The sequence below is a fragment of the Chiloscyllium plagiosum genome, chromosome 3 (genome assembly GCF_004010195.1).
Source record: "Chiloscyllium plagiosum isolate BGI_BamShark_2017 chromosome 3, ASM401019v2, whole genome shotgun sequence".
In the NCBI taxonomy this organism is placed as follows: domain Eukaryota; kingdom Metazoa; phylum Chordata; class Chondrichthyes; order Orectolobiformes; family Hemiscylliidae; genus Chiloscyllium; species Chiloscyllium plagiosum.
Window position 1 is genome coordinate 74,700,216 of NC_057712.1, and position 17,761 is coordinate 74,717,976.

The window sequence follows — 17,761 nt, forward strand, 5'->3', positions numbered from 1 at the left end:
CGGCCTTCATCACTAAACTGCTGGAGTGTAGGGATGTAGATGCTATGCTGCCATTATACAAAACCCTAACTAGACCCATGTAGAAACTGTGAGCAGATCTGGGCACCATTCCTTAGGAAGAATGTCTGGGCACAGGAGGGAATTCAATATCGATTGATTACCTGGATTTCAAGGGTTAAGTTATGAGGAGAGATTAGACAAATTAGGCCTTTATTCTCTAGAGTTTCTAAGGTCAAGGGATGATTGAATGAAGGTCTTCAGGATATTAACAGTGAAACACAGGGTAGATAAAGATAATTAATTTCCACTGGTTGAAGATTCTAAAACTAGGCGGCATAGTCTAAGAATTAGGGCCAGGCTACTCAGGAGAGATGTTCGAAAGCATTTCTACATGAAAAGAGTAGTGGAGGTTTGGAACTTTCTTTCTCAAATAGTGGTCAATGCTAATTCAATTGTTAAATTTAAATCTGAAATACACAATTTTTATTGAGCAAGGGTATCAAGGAATATGGGCTTAAGGCAGGCATATGGAGTTAGGTCATAGATCAGCCATAATCTTATTGAATGGCTGTGTAGACTTGAGGACACAACGGCTTACTTCTGTTCCTGTGTTACTACTTAAATAACCATTTTCTCTGCTCTTGGAGTATTTACAAAATTTGGGACTGTAACAAATTTAAAACTAGTACTGTGTTCAATTCTGGTCTCCCTCCTATAGGAAAGATATTGTTAAAATTGAGAGGGTTCAGAAAAGATTTACAAGGATGTTGCCAGGGTTAGAGGGTTTGAGCTCGAGGGAGAGGCTGAGGCTGTTTTCCCTGGAGTGTCGGAGGCTGAAGAGTGACTTTATAGAGGTTTATAAAAACATGAGGGGCATGGATAGGATGAATAGTCAAGGTGTTTTACCCAGGGTAGGAGAATCCAAAAGTAGACAATATAAGTTTAAGGTGAGAGGGGAAAGATTTATAAGGGACCTAAGGAGCAACTTTTTCACACAGAGTGTAGTGCGTGTATGGAATGAACTGCCAGAGGAAGTGATGGAGACTGCTACAATTGCAACATTGGATGGGTATATGAATTGGAAGGATTTAGAGGGATATGAGCCAAATGATGGCAAATGGGACTAGATTAATTTAGGATCAGGTGTCTGTTTCCATGCTGTACATTTCTATGACTCTATGACCAAAATGTGAAATATAAACCTAAGCTTTTAGTTTCTGGTGCCTTAGTTCTTTGTAAAAAGATTGAAAATGGAGAATACCCAGCAATTTGTGCTCCACAGTTGTTAATTTTTCCATTTGGGTATCTGAGCTCAAATTTATTTTTACATGCATTCCCAATCACAGGTTCCCATTGAAAGAAGGAATCTAGCTGTATCCCCAGTGGATGCTATTGATTTAACAGTTAGTAGTTACCATTGGAGCCAGTGGAAGGAAATGATGCTCCTTGACATGCAACTGAATTTCCCAAAAAGTTAAAAGTGCCTCCATTCAGCAACTGCATGTTGTGTGCTTCCTGCGGATTTGAAGATGACCCAAAATTAGATGGAGCTCTGGTGTTATAGGGTGACACAGCACAGCTACTGTTGAAGTAGTCCCTTGAAACTGCTTGCTCATTGAAAGAGGTGAAACGACTGGGATCCGCTCTATGGTGATACACTGCAGGAGAAGCATGTGTCTGATTCCTGAACATGGCTTGATAATTGGAGCTAGCGCCATAGTAGGCTTGATCGGGCTGGGGCAACGTCTGGTAGAGGGAGTCTGAGTACGGGTGACAGTGCGTGTGGACAGGTAATGCAGAGCTGCCATTCTGAGACCTAATAGCCATCGGTCCTTGGTTGATTACACTTCCTCTGTTGCCCAAAGTTGGAGATAGAGGTGGAGTGATCACATGACTGTTACTGTGAGAAAGCTCCATAGAATCTGCAAATGAAAGGACAGAAATATTATTTATACCAAACGTACATTTTGTGATCCAGCACAGCAAACTGTGTATGCGCGCCTAAAATATTTGACCTTTGAATTTTTCTTTGTCTGACACAACTGGTGCAACCTCAGGGTAATACCTGTTGCTGATAGATTTTCATGCTCATTGTATTTTTTTTCTCATTAGCCAAGCATAAAAAACATTCAGTGGGATGCTAACATTTTAAAAAATGCACATCTCTTCAGTAAACATTCTATTGTGCCAAGTAGGATGCAATAATCCTAGAATCATTTTTTTTTAATTGAATACTACAAAATTGCACATTTGAAATTGCTTTGAAATGATTAATTAAAATTGCCAATGGCTTTTCTCAACAGGAATTATTTTTATGATTTGGTTTTCCATAAGTCTAAAGTATGAATTTGCTGGCTGATTGAAAATGTATTATTTTTGTCAGTTATTTGATTCTTGTGGCCAATTCTGCTGTGAAACATTTCAAATAACTGAAAAATTTTAATTTATTTTGGAAAGAATTTTGCCACAGTCATAAAGCAGATGAAAAACATTCTTATTGTGGGGTTGGTCTAACAACCGTGATCCTCAGACGAAATTGAATGCTGATATTTTCTCAGATTAAACGACATAGTTCTGATGAAACATCAACTCCTTTGTACCTGAGCAGAAATGTATAAGTGTGGTGTGCATATTCCTGCACTTTACCTGAGTCTAGTATCATTTGCTTTAATACACATCGTTTTTTTTTCCCTTGTGATTTGTCATACTTACATTATTTAGTACCTTTCTGTCTTCTCCAGACCTACTCTATCCTTTAGGCACAATGAAACATGCTATTGATTGGAATATGCATTAGCTTGCCACTCTAAATGAAATTAGAGAAAATCTTATCACTCAAAAATGTTAAGAATTTCTATTTCTTTCATTTGACATTGAGTTGCACCTTTGAAAAGGCTATTTTTCTATTCTTTTCAGAACTTATTAATTAACACAATGATAAATAGATCAATGTTAGAAATACAGAGTTACGTGGAGTCAATATGAAGAATCAATGTAAAGAAAAAAAGAAAACATGTAGTTTAAATATCTTATAGAACATTCCGTCCTGTGGACAGCTAGGATGGGAATTAAAGTGATTTTAATTAAATACAATAAAAGCAAAACACTGCAGATGTTGGAGATCTGAACTGAAAAGAAAATCAGGAGAAACTCAGGAGTTCTGGCACAATCTGTTGAGAGAAAACATCACATTTTGATTACAAAATTATGCAGAATGGACTCAAAATGTTAACCCTTTTTCTCCCCACAGATACTGCCAGGCATACTGAATTTCTCCAGCACTTATTGTTTTGTTTTAAATGGTGGTTCCACTGCATCTTAAACAGAAGAAATGTTTTGCAATCACAAAATTATTTTTGCAAGTGCTAAACCGAGAACCTAATTCACAGGGTATCAAATAGCTACAGTGTCAGTTACCTGAAGCACAGCTTCATGTTGTCACAAGAACTGATAACTGGTGATGACTGTGAAAATAATTGTTTTTGATCCTGAGAAAAAATTTGTAAGTGAGAATAAGAAATTCATTCTAAGGTTATAAATATAATTCTGAGTATAGTTTGTATCATTTCTGTCAAAATAAATCTCCCACTGTTATGTGTACAGTCTGGCAATTTCTACTTCTTAATATGGTAAAATTATGGCTGAAGTAAATTTTTAGTCAATGGCTAACAGTTTTATTATATTTAATATATTTGTCAATGCTAACACCCTAAAGAATTGCTATTGTCTTGCTGTTTTTTTAAGATCCAACTAACAGCATGGTTGCTTGAGGCTCAAATATATTCCTGTGACCAACTTGCTTTTCCAGTCACTGATTTGTGTTCACCAATGAGAGCGCAGTACTAGCAGGCAATGCAGCCGCAGTCAATGTTGCAGTACTCTTCATCCCACATCTGCCCTATTTCCCATTTCTTTACTCCCCTTTCCAAGAGCTAATTACCTGCATACTCAATAGTTTATATGTTCTCTGCTTTAATCATTTGTTCTGGAACTATAACCCTTATGTAAAATAAAATTCTGCTGTCCTCCACTTTAACTTCGTTATGCTTGATTTTATGTCAATGACACTTTTTCTAGGCCACTTAAACTCTTAAATTAACTAACGTATCAAATGCTTCCTTTTTAATGTTCCTTATCCTGTTTTTAACCAACTCAATATTTGCAGAAGCAATTTACAAGAATTCATCCTTAAAAGTGAAATTTCAGTTTTGGGGATCCATTGAAGAAATTGGAACTCTTCTGCTTGGGGAGAATCAGGCTGAGAGGAGATTTCATCGAGGTTTTCAAAATCATGAACAGGTTAGATAGAGTAGATGGTCAGAAGCTGTTCTTCATTGTAAAAGGAAGAATAAGGACAGGTTTAGAGGGATGTATGAAAGAAACAAGGGTATTGTGAGAAAATATTTTTACTCAGCAAGTAGTTAGGGCATGGAAATGCACTGCTTGCCAATGTGGAGGAGGCAGGTTCAACTAAGGCATTCAAGACTGGATGAAGATTTGGATGAAAATAGTGGCAAGTGTGTGGGGAAAAGTCAGGAGATTAGCACTAGATTATAGAACCAGTGCATGTATGATGAGCCAAATGGCCTCTTTCTGCACCACAACAATCTTATGACCTTCCCCAAAAAGTCAATAACTCCCTTTTTACTGCATCATCTAACTCCCAGCATATTAGCAGGTGTACCATATGGACCTCGGGTTGCCAACTGTGGTTAAGTAGATTCCTGGTGATTTAATCACATGACCTACTCTATGTTCCACCCAGTGGTCAATCAAGACATCACTTGTTGTGTTGCACAGCCTTCCTACCTTTTCCTAAAGGAAGAATATTCACTATCCAGTTGGATATACTTAGGTGCCAGCCTTATTTTGCCATTTTCCATATATTTACATTGGATAAGGCGAAACATTCAAAGAAAATGACAAAACAAAAATTGCACGGCCTAATTTTACCAAAAGCTAAGTGTCATTTTCACAGTGTTTGATGTTTCTCTCCATGAACTCCAGTGAGTTATCTGACACATTACTCTACACTGCTCACCTGAACATGTATGCACCATGCCCCTACGGTGCTGTTCTCATTTTATGGTGTGCTCCCCGGTGGTAGAATTACTCACCATTGCCAGGAATGTCTAGGATTCAAGCCACGCCACTAAATTTAAAGACCAGCCAAGCATCATTCAAGCCCTGACAGAATAGGCCTCACACAGCACACAGAAGCATTTTTACCTGCTTGAGAGCACTAAGTGGTACAGTGACGCCTCAATAGAAATAGAATAACACAACTGTTTTGCCTATTTATCACCTGTCTGATCAACTGTCATAGTAATTAATTGATAAGAATTAAACTGCAGAGGCAACCCACCCTTATCATCATATCATGTTAGAAGCCTGTCTAAATGGAGTGCTAGTCTTTCCCTAACAGAGCATAACAGCCTGTCATCGTTCAATGGTGGAATATTACATGTTGATGAGCCTTCAACTGATTGATAACATTAAATTGTAATTGGACAACAGGCAAAGTGAAGAAAAAACAAAAATAAAAAAGTATCTCCAGTTATTTCTGGGAATAAACAGAGGCCATATATCCATGAAGCAACAAATTTACAGTAACATCACCTGACTTACATCTTTTGGAACTTGGTGTCAATAAGTCCAACAATGTGTGTACACGCACATGGACAAATACACTCCCTCATTTGGGGGAGTTGCAATGACAGAGTCATCAGTCTTGAGGGTAGTTCTTGTCTCACAGCAGCAGCTAGCCTTGTAACGCATTCAGCCCTTGAAATGAAGCAGGAAAATGAGCATTCTCAAGGATGGGGGCATCATGGTGAATCCCAGGGCACACACTGCTAAGATATGCTACTAATGATTACAGATGACTTGCACATTGACTGAATGGAGTCTATTTCACTTGAAGTCTGCTGCATTACAATGTGGCATTCTCAATGCAACCTGAGTACAGTCTATAGAGCCCTGCACGTGGGGGAAGCCAGTTACGTTGCCAAAGTCTACTGCATGGGCTGCAGTGCCGACCTCGTCATGGGGAAGAGGAATGTGGCATTGAGATCTTGTACAAATGGCTTTGATAACAGCCTTGATACATATATGGGCTGAAGATTGAGAGATCCCACAAAGGTAAATAGTGGATCTTTTGAAGAAGCCAAATTAATGGCCAATACAAGAGGATGGCTACCCATCGCTGCCCTCTCTTCCATCCTAGTTCACAAGTACTGCTCCAGCAGATGAATGCCACTCTCTGACAAGGTCCCAGTCTGCAATGGCACTTGTCTGGAGGAAATGGCATTGAGGACAACAGCCTATGGGCCTCCCGTACCTCCTCGTCATCCCAAGTGGGGCTTCAGCTGCAGCATCTCCATGTGGAGAGTGTGCAGCAGTTGCAGGAAGTTGTTTTTCGTCCTAGGCTTATTTGCGCATTTGTTCCACCTCGATTTCTCTGCACCTTCAATACACCATGGTGGCAATGCTGACAATCTCTGCTATGGCTGGATCCATTGGTTATACTTTCGATGAAGTGGGACATGGAGGATCGGACAAGGCGGGCCAGGGAATGACTGTTCATGGCCTTTTGACAAAAAGACCTAATTTTGGTGTATTTAGCTCAAGCCAAATTGTACAAATACAAGTGTGGTAGGTTAGAATTAGAATTAGGTTTATTGTCATATGTAATCAAATCAGGGGTACATGAGGACAGTGAAAATTTGCCATTTCCAGCACCACCTTAGGTACAAAAATATCTAGGTACAAAATCTGAGTTTTAAATTAGAAAAACAAAGAAATAAAATCTTTCTAAAGCAGGGAGACATACTGGACTTCATCTCAAGGTCTGGAGTCCCCATTGGCCTTCCACAAGGCTGGTCCCTACTGGGGTACCTCAAGACTGGGAGTGCCTGACTGCTGACACCATCGCCTGGAGTCACATCCCACCCCACCACCCCCTTACCCGCCCAGGAATACCACAACAAGGAATCCCTGGTTTTGCTGCCAAGCTATGCCATCAAAGATTTCATACCAATCAGGAGTATGGCCTGTGCTCTCTGACAAAAAAAAGTGCTAAGACCACTCTGAGTATGATGCAGCTATTTTTCATTTCAAGGCAGGGATGCAGTGAGTTTCCCGAGTGAGCACAATGAGAGAGAAGCAAGACAGCAAGTCAAGAATTCTGGTATATACCCTGTTCTGATGCCCAAGATGGGTTCCTGGCCCAGTTCAGAAAGTGGCCTGGCAGCAGCGTTGCAATGAAAGATGTTGGTGTGCTCCAAAGGGCAGTATCAAAGTGATAAATATGCTAAAAGTGAGTTGGAGATGTGCCATGAGAATGTGATGAGGTTGATGTGTGCCTGAGGATGAAGGATACAGGCATTCACTGTCCACAGAGTGTAACCTGAGATGTTCAGAACTGCTGGCAAAGATGGAGGGCTGGAGGAACAAATGGCCAGCTGGAGTTGCCAGGTACTTGCTTAATTTTCCTGTTTGGAATTGCCACTCCAGTGCCTGCTAAAATGGCAAACAGTATATGTATGAGATGAGATTAGATAATAAAGGAAGTTAATGCGTATCACTTGCCACTCACCAGCATGGTTCGTCTCACTGTTAAAATCTTGGAAGGAAAATGGACATGGCTTTCTCTCACCCAGCTCACCATTGTCCATGCCTTTTTCAGAGCTGGGAAGATACCACCATAAATTTTTTTGAAGTCCTTATGACTTTTCTCCTGCATTGCTCACAGCAGTGTTCAGCAGATTAATCTTCAAGGAGAATCCTGGAGGGCTCTGTATGAAACTTGGGTTGAGTTTCTTTATGTGAGGTCTGGTAAGTTTCTCACACAATCAATTTGAGCTCACCTTATTCATGTCCTGCCACGTCCCTTACAATGCCCCTTACAATGCCCCTTCCATCCAAAGCTGGGCTGATTGTACCACTCGCTACAGCCAGAAGAGAACTCACCATCCCTGGCATTGGTGCCAACTTTCAAACATCACAGTCCACCCAGACCAGCACCATCAGTCTGGAGCTGCCCTGTACGGTACCCTGGGGATGTCTGAAAAAGGTCAGTTGGTGCTCAGCTTTGCAGACAGGGACCTGGAGGTCCAGCTGAACTGGATGACGTAGAGGAGGGATGTAATCTTCCCACAGGACTGAAGGAAGAGGCCATGACACCAGACCTTGCCACCCTGGTCAATCCAGTGTCTAGAGGAATGCCAGCAATTCAGGAGGAAGGTCAATGTGAAAGTGCTCTCCTCTCTGCTATCTCACACTCATTAGTTCTCTACTGCAATTGCACATGCGTCTCACTCAGGTTCATTCTCTACCTCTCTCCTTGTTGCCTGTAATGAGCTCCCTTGCTTGCTTTTACCCACTTAGCTCCCCCCCACCACTAACCCTGCATGTCCTCTGCACTGCCTACTTGCTCACTCCAGACATCTCACCGTCTTTCCCTCACCTGAACCAACATGACTGCTGTACTACCCATTTTCATCTCTCATCATACATCTCTCCCTTTCTTTCATTTCAAAAGAAAATAGCCAATGAAAGGGCAGAAAAAGCCAAGACAAGTAGTGGGATGCTTGATATTCAGCTTCTTACTGGCTCAGAGGAGGGTATCCCGATCGTGACTGTCCCAAATGGTAGATAATCATGCCCAACCTTCTGGTCTGATGTTAGAGGCTGCCTTTATCTTACTGTGCCAGGACCCCCCAAGTAAAGAGTATCTCCTTTAACCTGGACCGAGGACTATACGCCTTCAACTTCGAAGCATGGTCATTTGCTTGAAGCACACACAGTGTTATCTGCACATGCAGGCGTGACACTGATTTAGCATTGTTCCATATAGCAACATGGCCACCCAAACCCCAATCCACCACCATTCTTGACTGGTGACTGCTCACAAAAGTTTCCTGGCTTTGTTGCTCCTGTCACAAAGCTGGCCCCTTTTTTTTCTTTAAAGCTGTTATTTTTCTCACGGATACTGTGTTCTTAGTTTTTTACAGGGGGGGTCATAAACTGCTCTTGGTTCCGATTAGACTGTTTGGTACAGAGATTAAAGGGTATTGAAAGGCCTTTTTGTTTACATGTAAACAGATGAGACTTCAGGCCAAAGTGGTCATGTTTTAGAAGTGACCTGTATAATGAAAGGGGAGTGGTCAGCTCTCTAGCTGAGCAGTTCAGACCAGAACTAGTTAGGAGTTCAGCTGTGTGGAAACAGACTCTCTCTCTCCCTCTGCCCTTCTAACTTCAACCTGTAAGCATCTGTTCCATTTGTACTGTTTAAGGGGCTTTGCTTATTGGGACTGTTGTGCATATTTGGTACAGCATAATTAAGTCTACTTTGAATAGACTGAGTTCTGTAGGTCATCTTTATTCTGTTCTTTGTGTTTCATTGTGTAATTTTGTGAATAAATTTCTGTATGTTTCAAAACCTAGTAGTCAACCTAGCTAACTTACTCCAGGTAATTTTCACTGTACACTTACTGAAACAAATTGCAAAGTTATGGTCTGGGTTGCCTACTCAAGAATGTTTTGAGTGGTCTGGCCTAGTCTATAACACTCCATTAAAAGACAATTCAAGGCAGAAATACTATGTGCCTGTTAGTTCTGACTGAGGCGGAAAAACACTGAAATGATGGAAAGACAGAGACACTGAGAAACCAGGTAGGTGCTGAGTGTACAAGCAGTAAGAGAGCAAGCGAGCAGACATGATCTAAAGCCTGAAGTAATCTATGAGCAGATGTTTGTCTTTCCACAGTAAGTGTCCTTGCAGCTGCATTCCAATGACAGTCGCTAGTGCACTCCAAAGAACAGTATTAGAGTGCAGAAACATATTGTAAATGTGGTTTGGGATTAGGTTCATCATGGACTGGTTAGATCCAAGGATCTGTTTCCGTGCTGTTTGACTCAGATACGTATCATGATGATTTGAAGAGGTTGGCATGTGTGAGATGCCAATATCCATGGCCATGAGGTGCATTTGCCCTTTCCAAAAAATACATTAAGGGAACAAGCAAAACTGGCAAATAGGTTTCAAGGTTGAAATGTGGGTCCATCTATTTTGAACCTATAATAATAGAACAGCTTTAAATTATGGAAAACTAGAAACAGTGCGATATCACACCTTAGGATTGTAATGTTAGGAATGCACTTTGGATTTACCAGAATGAAAGCTGGATTATATATTATGAGGAGAGATTTCCAAGAATTTAGAAGGTTAATGTATGATTTTAGTCAAAATATTAAGAAGGGGCAGGGTTTATATTATTTACATATAATCACACTTTTCTTTATAATAAATGAGGTTCACTTCCAGAAGATAAACAAAATGCCTAATAATGCTTAAAATAGCATTACTATATTTAGCTACCTGAAAAGGATAGTAGCCCCTCTTGACCTCTTATAGATTTCCTTCCAAACAAATCTATTTTATATGTTCTGAAGACATTAAATTTGATGTCACATTGGCTCCATCCTCTGTTGATGCTACGCACAGTCTGAGAGTGGGGAAAACAATTTCTACTCTTATGTTCAGAGGTAGAAGATGTATCTGTTCCAGCACCCTGAGGCCCAAATAGTATGCCTAATCAGATGTCATTGCATTTATTACTTTCATGCTATCTAACAAGTGTCTCTTCCACTAATACTCTACAAGGATGAATTTTCCCCCACAAATTACTAGATAGATCCTACGAGTTGGTTAGCTCTATTGGCTAGAAGGCTGGTTTGCAATGCAGAGCCATGTCAACAGTGCTGGTTCGATTTCCACGTTGACTGAGGTTGCTATGAAGGTACCACCTTTCAATTTCTCCCCTTGCTTGAGATGTGGTCACGTCCAGTCATCTCCCTCTAATGAGAAAGCCTCCTATAGTCCTCTCAGACTGTGGTGACTTTACTAGCCAGGTTCAAGACAAAGGAGATTTTGTGTGGTAGCAAACAGCCTCAAATCAACCTTTATCCTGTTCAACACACTGGGAGAGGTGGCAAGTAGCAGGAATAGTCATTTGGAACAATACCACAAAATCTAGATGAATCCATTAAACAGTTTAGCCAAGAGTTGAGTTAAGACCAGTTGAAGAGATTGTCATCATCCTAATCTCTCCAACTTCCATTCACTCATGATGAAACTGCTCTCTGACATACGTTAGCATCTATTTATACATTGTTTTGATTTTCTATCCTTGTTTTTAAAGCCCTCCATAGACTTTCTGCAAATTTGCAATCCTCAGGTATATCTGTTATCCACTAATTTTAATTTCTCCTCCATTGGTAACCCTACTTTGAATTGCCTCAGCTCTGAACTTGCCTCTCTAATTCTCTCTGCATCTCTTTCTTCTTTTCAGATATTCCTTAAAACCAATGTCTTTGACCAAGGTTCTGAACATCTGATGCCTTATCTGGCTGAGTGTCAAAATGTGCTTTTCTATTAAGGCATCTTGCAGCATTTTATTGTATTAAAAGCTTTATAGATAGTTGTTGATAAAATAGTTACTAGTTAATAGGCTGATCAACACTTACTGATCCAGATTTTGATACAGAATTTTCTTTGTTCAACATTTTCTAAATGTATAAAAGATACAAAAGAATTTCGACAATAGAACATCTTTCATTGATAATTCTTTTGTTCAGATTCATCAACATGTATTTTCAAAGAACGTGAACAGAAATTGCTAGACATGTATCAGGAGTCTATGTGCATCTTTAATGATTTTTTTTCAAATTTCTACCATTGGGCAAGTTTAGTTTGTATTTGGTTTGGTGCGTGCATTTTTTTGTGGATTATTTAGAAAGAACAAAAGAAACCTGGTTCAAAGCAGAATGCTGTATATCATTTATAACAAAAGCTGATCTAAATCACACAGCAGCACTGATAAAATAGCAGGGCTACTTTCTTACCTGCCATTTGAAGAGGGTCATTTTCAGCATTTGGGAATGGAGTCACACTAGTAGCTAAGTTGTGTTGGCTTGCTGCTAGAGATGGATATGTCTGTGATGCCAAAGATTCATTTTTTACCATAGCATCGTTAGAAAGCAATGTGTTTTTGTTACGATTTGCAAGAAAACATGAGCTTGGTGATGCTGTGAATGTTGCTTTACTAGCATCTGTAAAAGACAAACAGAAAAACAGTTAATAATTGGCTTCTTGTGCCTTAAAACATCACCATCAGAAACCTTGTTCTCAACTTCAAGTTATTCTGCAGTGCTTCTCTTTTCTGCTGTAATAGGCTTTGTTGTACTAACTTTATAATCTGCACAATTGATAACTACTTTTTCTGTTTCTCTTTTTTTGAGTTCTACTTTAGTACCCTTCTGCTGGACTTCAGAACCACATTGCCCTCCTTCTCCCCCTCTTCCTTCATATGGAGTTATCCTACACAATTCAATGCACTTTGTGCCATTTTCCTGTAGAAGGAAAAAGAGAGAAAATGTAAGTTTTGCGGGACATCAAAACACCTCATATACTGCCACACAGTCCTACGCACATCAACACTTCAATAACTAAATACTGTAAGTTGTTAAAATGAAAATGGAGCTTATAAATTCCTCCTCAAACAGTAATATGAAGTTCAAAGTTTGTGCGAAGATTTGTAGCTCGGGTGCTCGTTGTTGTGGTTCTGTTCGCCGAGCTGGAAGTTCTTGTTGCAAATGTTTCGTCCCCTGGCTAGGCGACATCATCAGTGCTTGGGAGCCTCCTGCGAAGCGCTTCTTTGATGTTTCCTCCGGTGTTTATAGTGGTCTGTCCCTGCCGCTTCCAGTTGTAGTGGTTGGTATAATGGTTTGGTGCGTGCATTTGGGGCATGGCATGGCATGCCTCTAGAGGCATGGCATTCATCCACAAACTCCATCAACAAACACATCGACCTGGACCCAATATACCAACCACTACAGCGGACAGCTGAAACTGACAACCGGAAGCGGCAGGGACAGACCACTATAAACACCGGAGGAAACATCAAAGAAGCGCTTCGCAGGAGGCTCCCAAGCACTGATGATGTCGCCTAGCCAGGGGACGAAACGTTTGCAACAAAAACTTCCAGCTCGGCGAACAGAACCACAACACTAATATGAAGTTGGAAATTTATATTTCTTAATCAATTGGCATTCACAAGTGACTATTAAGCTAGAATTTTTGTGTCATTTCTTTCCAGTTACATCATTTAAAAGACATTTGGATAAGTACATGAATAGGAAAGGTGTGGAGGGATATGGGTCAAATGTAGCAAGTGGGACTAGTTCGGTTTGGGAACATGGTTGGTGTGGATGTGTTGGATTGGAGGGTCTGCTTCTGTGCTACATGACTCTATGATTCCATGACTTTAAGGCATGAGAGAGCAGGAACAACTTAATCGCATTGCAAAGTGGTGGTCTTCCCAGGTATCTGCTGCTCCTTTCTTCACAATGGAAGTGCTCATGGGTTCAGAAAGAATAAACAAAACTATCATGAACTAGCACAAATATATTGGAGATCAGCTAGTGTATGGGAAAAGGACTCACATTTTGGGATCATTGGAATCTCTTTTGGGGTAGAAGTGACCTGTACAAGAAGGATGGATTGCATCTGAATTGCAAAAGGACTAACATACTGGCAGGGAGGTTTGCTAAAGCTGCTCAGGAAGATTTAAACTATTAAGGAGGGGGGGATGGTACCCAGGGAGATATTGAGGAAAGAGATCAATCACAGACTGGTACAGTTGAGAAAATAAGTGAGTCAAACAGTCAGGGCAAGCAGGGACAAAGCAGAGAACAAGATAGGACTGATAAATTAACTGCATTTATTTCAATGCAAGGGGCCTAACAGGGAAGGCAGATGAACTCAGGGCATGGTTAGGAACATGGGAATGGGATATCATAGCAATTACAGAAACGTGGCTCAGGGATGGACAGGACTGGCAGCTTAACGTTCCCGGATACAAATGCTACAGGAAGGACAGCAAGGGAGGCAAGAGAGGAGGGGGAGTGGCAATTTTGATAAGGGATAGCGTTACAGCTGTACTGAGGGAGGATATTCCTGGAAATACATCCAGGGAAGTTATTTGGGTGGAACTGAGAAATAAGAAAGGGATGATCACCTTATTGGGATTGTATTATAGAACCCCTAATAGTCAGAGAAAATTGAGAAACAGATTTGTAAGGAGATCTCAATTATCTATAAGAATAATAGGGTGGTTATGGTAGGGGTTTTTAACTTTCCAAACATAGACTGGGACTGCCATAGTGTCAAGGGTTAGATGGAGAGGAATTTCTTAAGTGTGTACAAGAAAAATTTCTGATTCAATATGTGGATGGGAAGCCTTCAGAAATGAGATAACAAGAGTCCAGAGACAGTACATGTCTGTTAGGGTGAAAGGAAAGGCTGGTAGGTGTAGGGAATGCTGGATGACTGAAGAGGTATTTGAGGGTTTGGTCAAGAAAAAGAAGGAAGCATGTATCAGGTATCGACAAGAGAGATCGAGTGAATCCTTAGAAGAGTATAGTCAGTAGGAGTATCCTTAAGAGGGAAATCAGGAGGGCAAAAGGGGACATGAGATAGCTTTGGCAAATAGAATTAAGGAGAATCCAAAAGGCTTTTACAAATGCATTAAGGATAAAAGGGTAACTCGGAAGAGAATAGGGCCCCTCCAAGATCAGCAGCGCGGCCTTTGAGTGGAGGCGCAGGAGATATACTAAACAAGTATATTGCATCAGTATTTACTGTGGACAAGGATGTGGAAGATATAGAATGTAGGGAAATAGATGGTGACATCTTGAAAAATGTCCATATTACAGAGGAGGAAGTGCTAGATGTCTTGAAACACATAAAAATGGATAAATCTCCAGGACATGATCAGGTGGATCCTAGTTAGTAAGTTTGCAGATGACACCAAAATTGGAGGTGTGGTGGACAGCGAAGAAGGTTACCTCAGATTACAACAGGATCTGGACCAGATGGGCCAATGGGCTGAGAAGTAGCAGATGGAGTTTAATTTAGATAAATGTGAGGTGCTGCATTTTGGGAAGTAAATCTTAGCAGGACTTATACACTTAATAGTAAGGTCCTTGGGACTGTTGCTGAACAAAGAGACCTTGAAGGTGCAAGTTCATAGCTCCTTGAAAGTGAAGTCACAGGTAGATAGGATAGCGAAGAAGGCGTTTGGTATACTTTCCTTTATTGGTCAGAGTATTGAGTACAGCAGTTAGGAGGTCATGTTGCGGCTGTGCTGGACATTGGTTAGACCTTTTTTGGAATATTGCGTGCAATTCTGGTCTCTGTCCTATCGAAACTTGAAAGGGTTCAGAAAAGATTTACAAGGATGTTGCCAGGTTTGGAAGATTTGAGCTATAGGGAGAGGTTGAATAGGCTGTGTCTGTTTTCCCTGGAGCGTCAGAGGCTGAGGGCTGACCTTATAGAGATTTATAAAATCACGAGGGGCATGGATAGGATAAATAGACAAGATCATTTTGCTGAGGTGGGGAGTCCAGAATGAGAAGGCATAGGTTTAGGGTGAGTGGGGAAACTTTTTCACTCAGAGGGTGGTCCATATATGGAATGAGCTGCCAGAGGAAGTGCTGGAGGCTAGTACGATTGCAACGTTTAAAAGGCATCTGGGTGGGTATATGAATAGAAAGGGTTTGGAGGGATATGGGCCAGGTGCTGGCAGGTCAGACTAGATTAGGTTGGGATGTCTGGTCAGCGTAGACAAGTTGGACCAAAGGGTCTGTTTAAGTGCTGCACATCTCTACGACACCAACTTTGTGACGCTTAGTGTTCTCGAAATTCAGATAAAAGTTTGAATGTAGGCTGATTGGAAAAGAAAGCAACATCAATGTGAAGAAAATCATTTTTTCTATACAAGGTGATGAGGCCCTATATGAAAGGTATGGCGGATGCTAATTCAACTGACGTCTTCAAAACAAAATTGAATAATTATTTGGCATGCACTTCTCATGGCTGCTTGCTTGTGATGGCCCTGACTGCGACTGACTGGACTGACTGTTGTCTACTCCCTGAACTGTAGTCAGATATATCCTCTGACTGTGATGTGCCCAAATGGGGTGACTGACAAAAGCTAAGACCTGGCCTCTGTGCAAAGTGTGTCCGCAACTGACAGTACCAGGATCCCTTGTCCGACAGTGGCAACCCTAGACTTGAAGATTACTCTAATTACTTTCTGACAAGCCCACTTTGTTGAATAAAGTTGCAGTGTGTTTGTCACACAGGTAGCTGGCACGTGCTGTAACGGTTTGATTGACATCTTGGTGTGCTGAATAGAAAACTGCATCCCCCTCCCCACCGCACCGCCCCCATCCCACCAGCCCCAGATAAAGCCCTATTCAGAATCAAGACAACCAGCCGGTCTGTTAACCTATGCAAAACAGCATGTCAATACAGCACTTCTGATAGGCTTTTTCTCTGTCTGTAGCACCAACACAGTGATAGGCATGGCACAGCAAGACATGGCATGGGTATTGTGAGCATGTGGGTAGGTCCTGAGTTCACAAACACTAAGAGAGCAAGTGAGCTGTCATGAGATACAGCCTGGTCCAATCTATGTACTGAGTGCCTGTCTTTAGTAAACCAAGTGTCCTTGCAGTAACCTTTCAATGCTTGTTGCAGACATGCCCTCAAATGTTGGTCTAAGCAGCCTGAAAGTGGATTGAACTTCAAGATGAGTCTCCACTGACCTCTCACATGATTCCACCAAGGTTTTATGCCAAACCTCATTGTTCTTGTCTCTACAAGTTTCAATATACAGCCCAGTATATCTGCTATGTAAATTGCATACATGATAATTTGACTAGACTTGTATTTCAGACAATAATCTGACTGCTTTAGTGTTGCCCATTATCAAAGCACTGCATATTCATCCTACACTGAAAATGGCATTAATTATACATCTAGTGTGGATATTCTGAGAATGAAGAAAATAATTTCTGAACGGCATTACAGTTGGTTCTGATATGACATGATATTTCCATTCTTGTGCAATCTTACATTTTAAGAAAATCACGCAATAGCCACATCATTTAAACTAATGGGGCCAGAATCGCATTACAGCCAATACAAGCAAGGAAATACAAATAACAATCTAAGTTCTTCAATCATATCGAAACCAATTTGCATTGAAGAAACATGCATTACAGGAGAACCAACTGTACTTAGATGTCATGAATGGGGTCTCCTCAAGATTTACTTCGAGCAGTGATCCATCAAAGGTCTGCATCATAAACTAGTGCATGATATCCCTAATGATAGGTTGTAAAGTCAGGGCATGAAAGGTGTTGGGAAATATTATTATTCATCCATAGGTTGGGAGTGTTGCTAGCTATGCCAGCATTTATTGGTGCCTTTAGGAGTCAACTTTATTGCTGTGGGTCTGGAGTCACACACAGGTCAGTATGGCAGATTTCTTTCCCTAAAGGACACTCATGAACCAGTTGGGCTTTTTACCTCAGTAATTGGCAATGGTTTCAATGTCATCATCAGACTTTTTCTTCCAGATTTATTTGAATTCAAGTTCCACCATCTGGCATGGTGGGTTTCAAACCTCGGTCCCAAGAACATTAACATGAGTCTCTGGATAAAGAATCTAGCAATAAAAACACCAGGCCATCAACTCTTCCTGGTAAAAACAATGACTGCAGATGCTGGAAACCAGATGTCTGGATTAGTGGTGCTGGAAGAGCACAGCAGTTCAGGCAGCATCCAAGGTGCAGCGAAATCGACGTTTCGGGCAAAAGCTCTTCATCAGGAATAAAGGCAGTGAGCTTG

At 40.9% G+C, this 17,761-nt stretch overlaps 1 protein-coding gene across 2 annotated transcripts in view; it reads right to left on the reverse strand.

Moving 5' to 3' along the window:
- The window catches only part of rfx6 (regulatory factor X, 6), a 92,083-nt gene that overhangs the window by 12,789 nt on the left and 61,533 nt on the right, over nucleotides 1–17,761 (reverse strand). For both annotated transcript variants that reach the window (XM_043684550.1, XM_043684545.1), the window contains exons 16-17: nucleotides 11,908–12,114; nucleotides 1,416–1,922 (exon numbers count right to left, since the gene is read on the reverse strand). In XM_043684550.1, coding sequence (XP_043540485.1) covers nucleotides 1,416–1,922; nucleotides 11,908–12,114 — 714 coding nt within the window. The remainder of the gene's footprint in view (nucleotides 1–1,415; nucleotides 1,923–11,907; nucleotides 12,115–17,761) is intronic.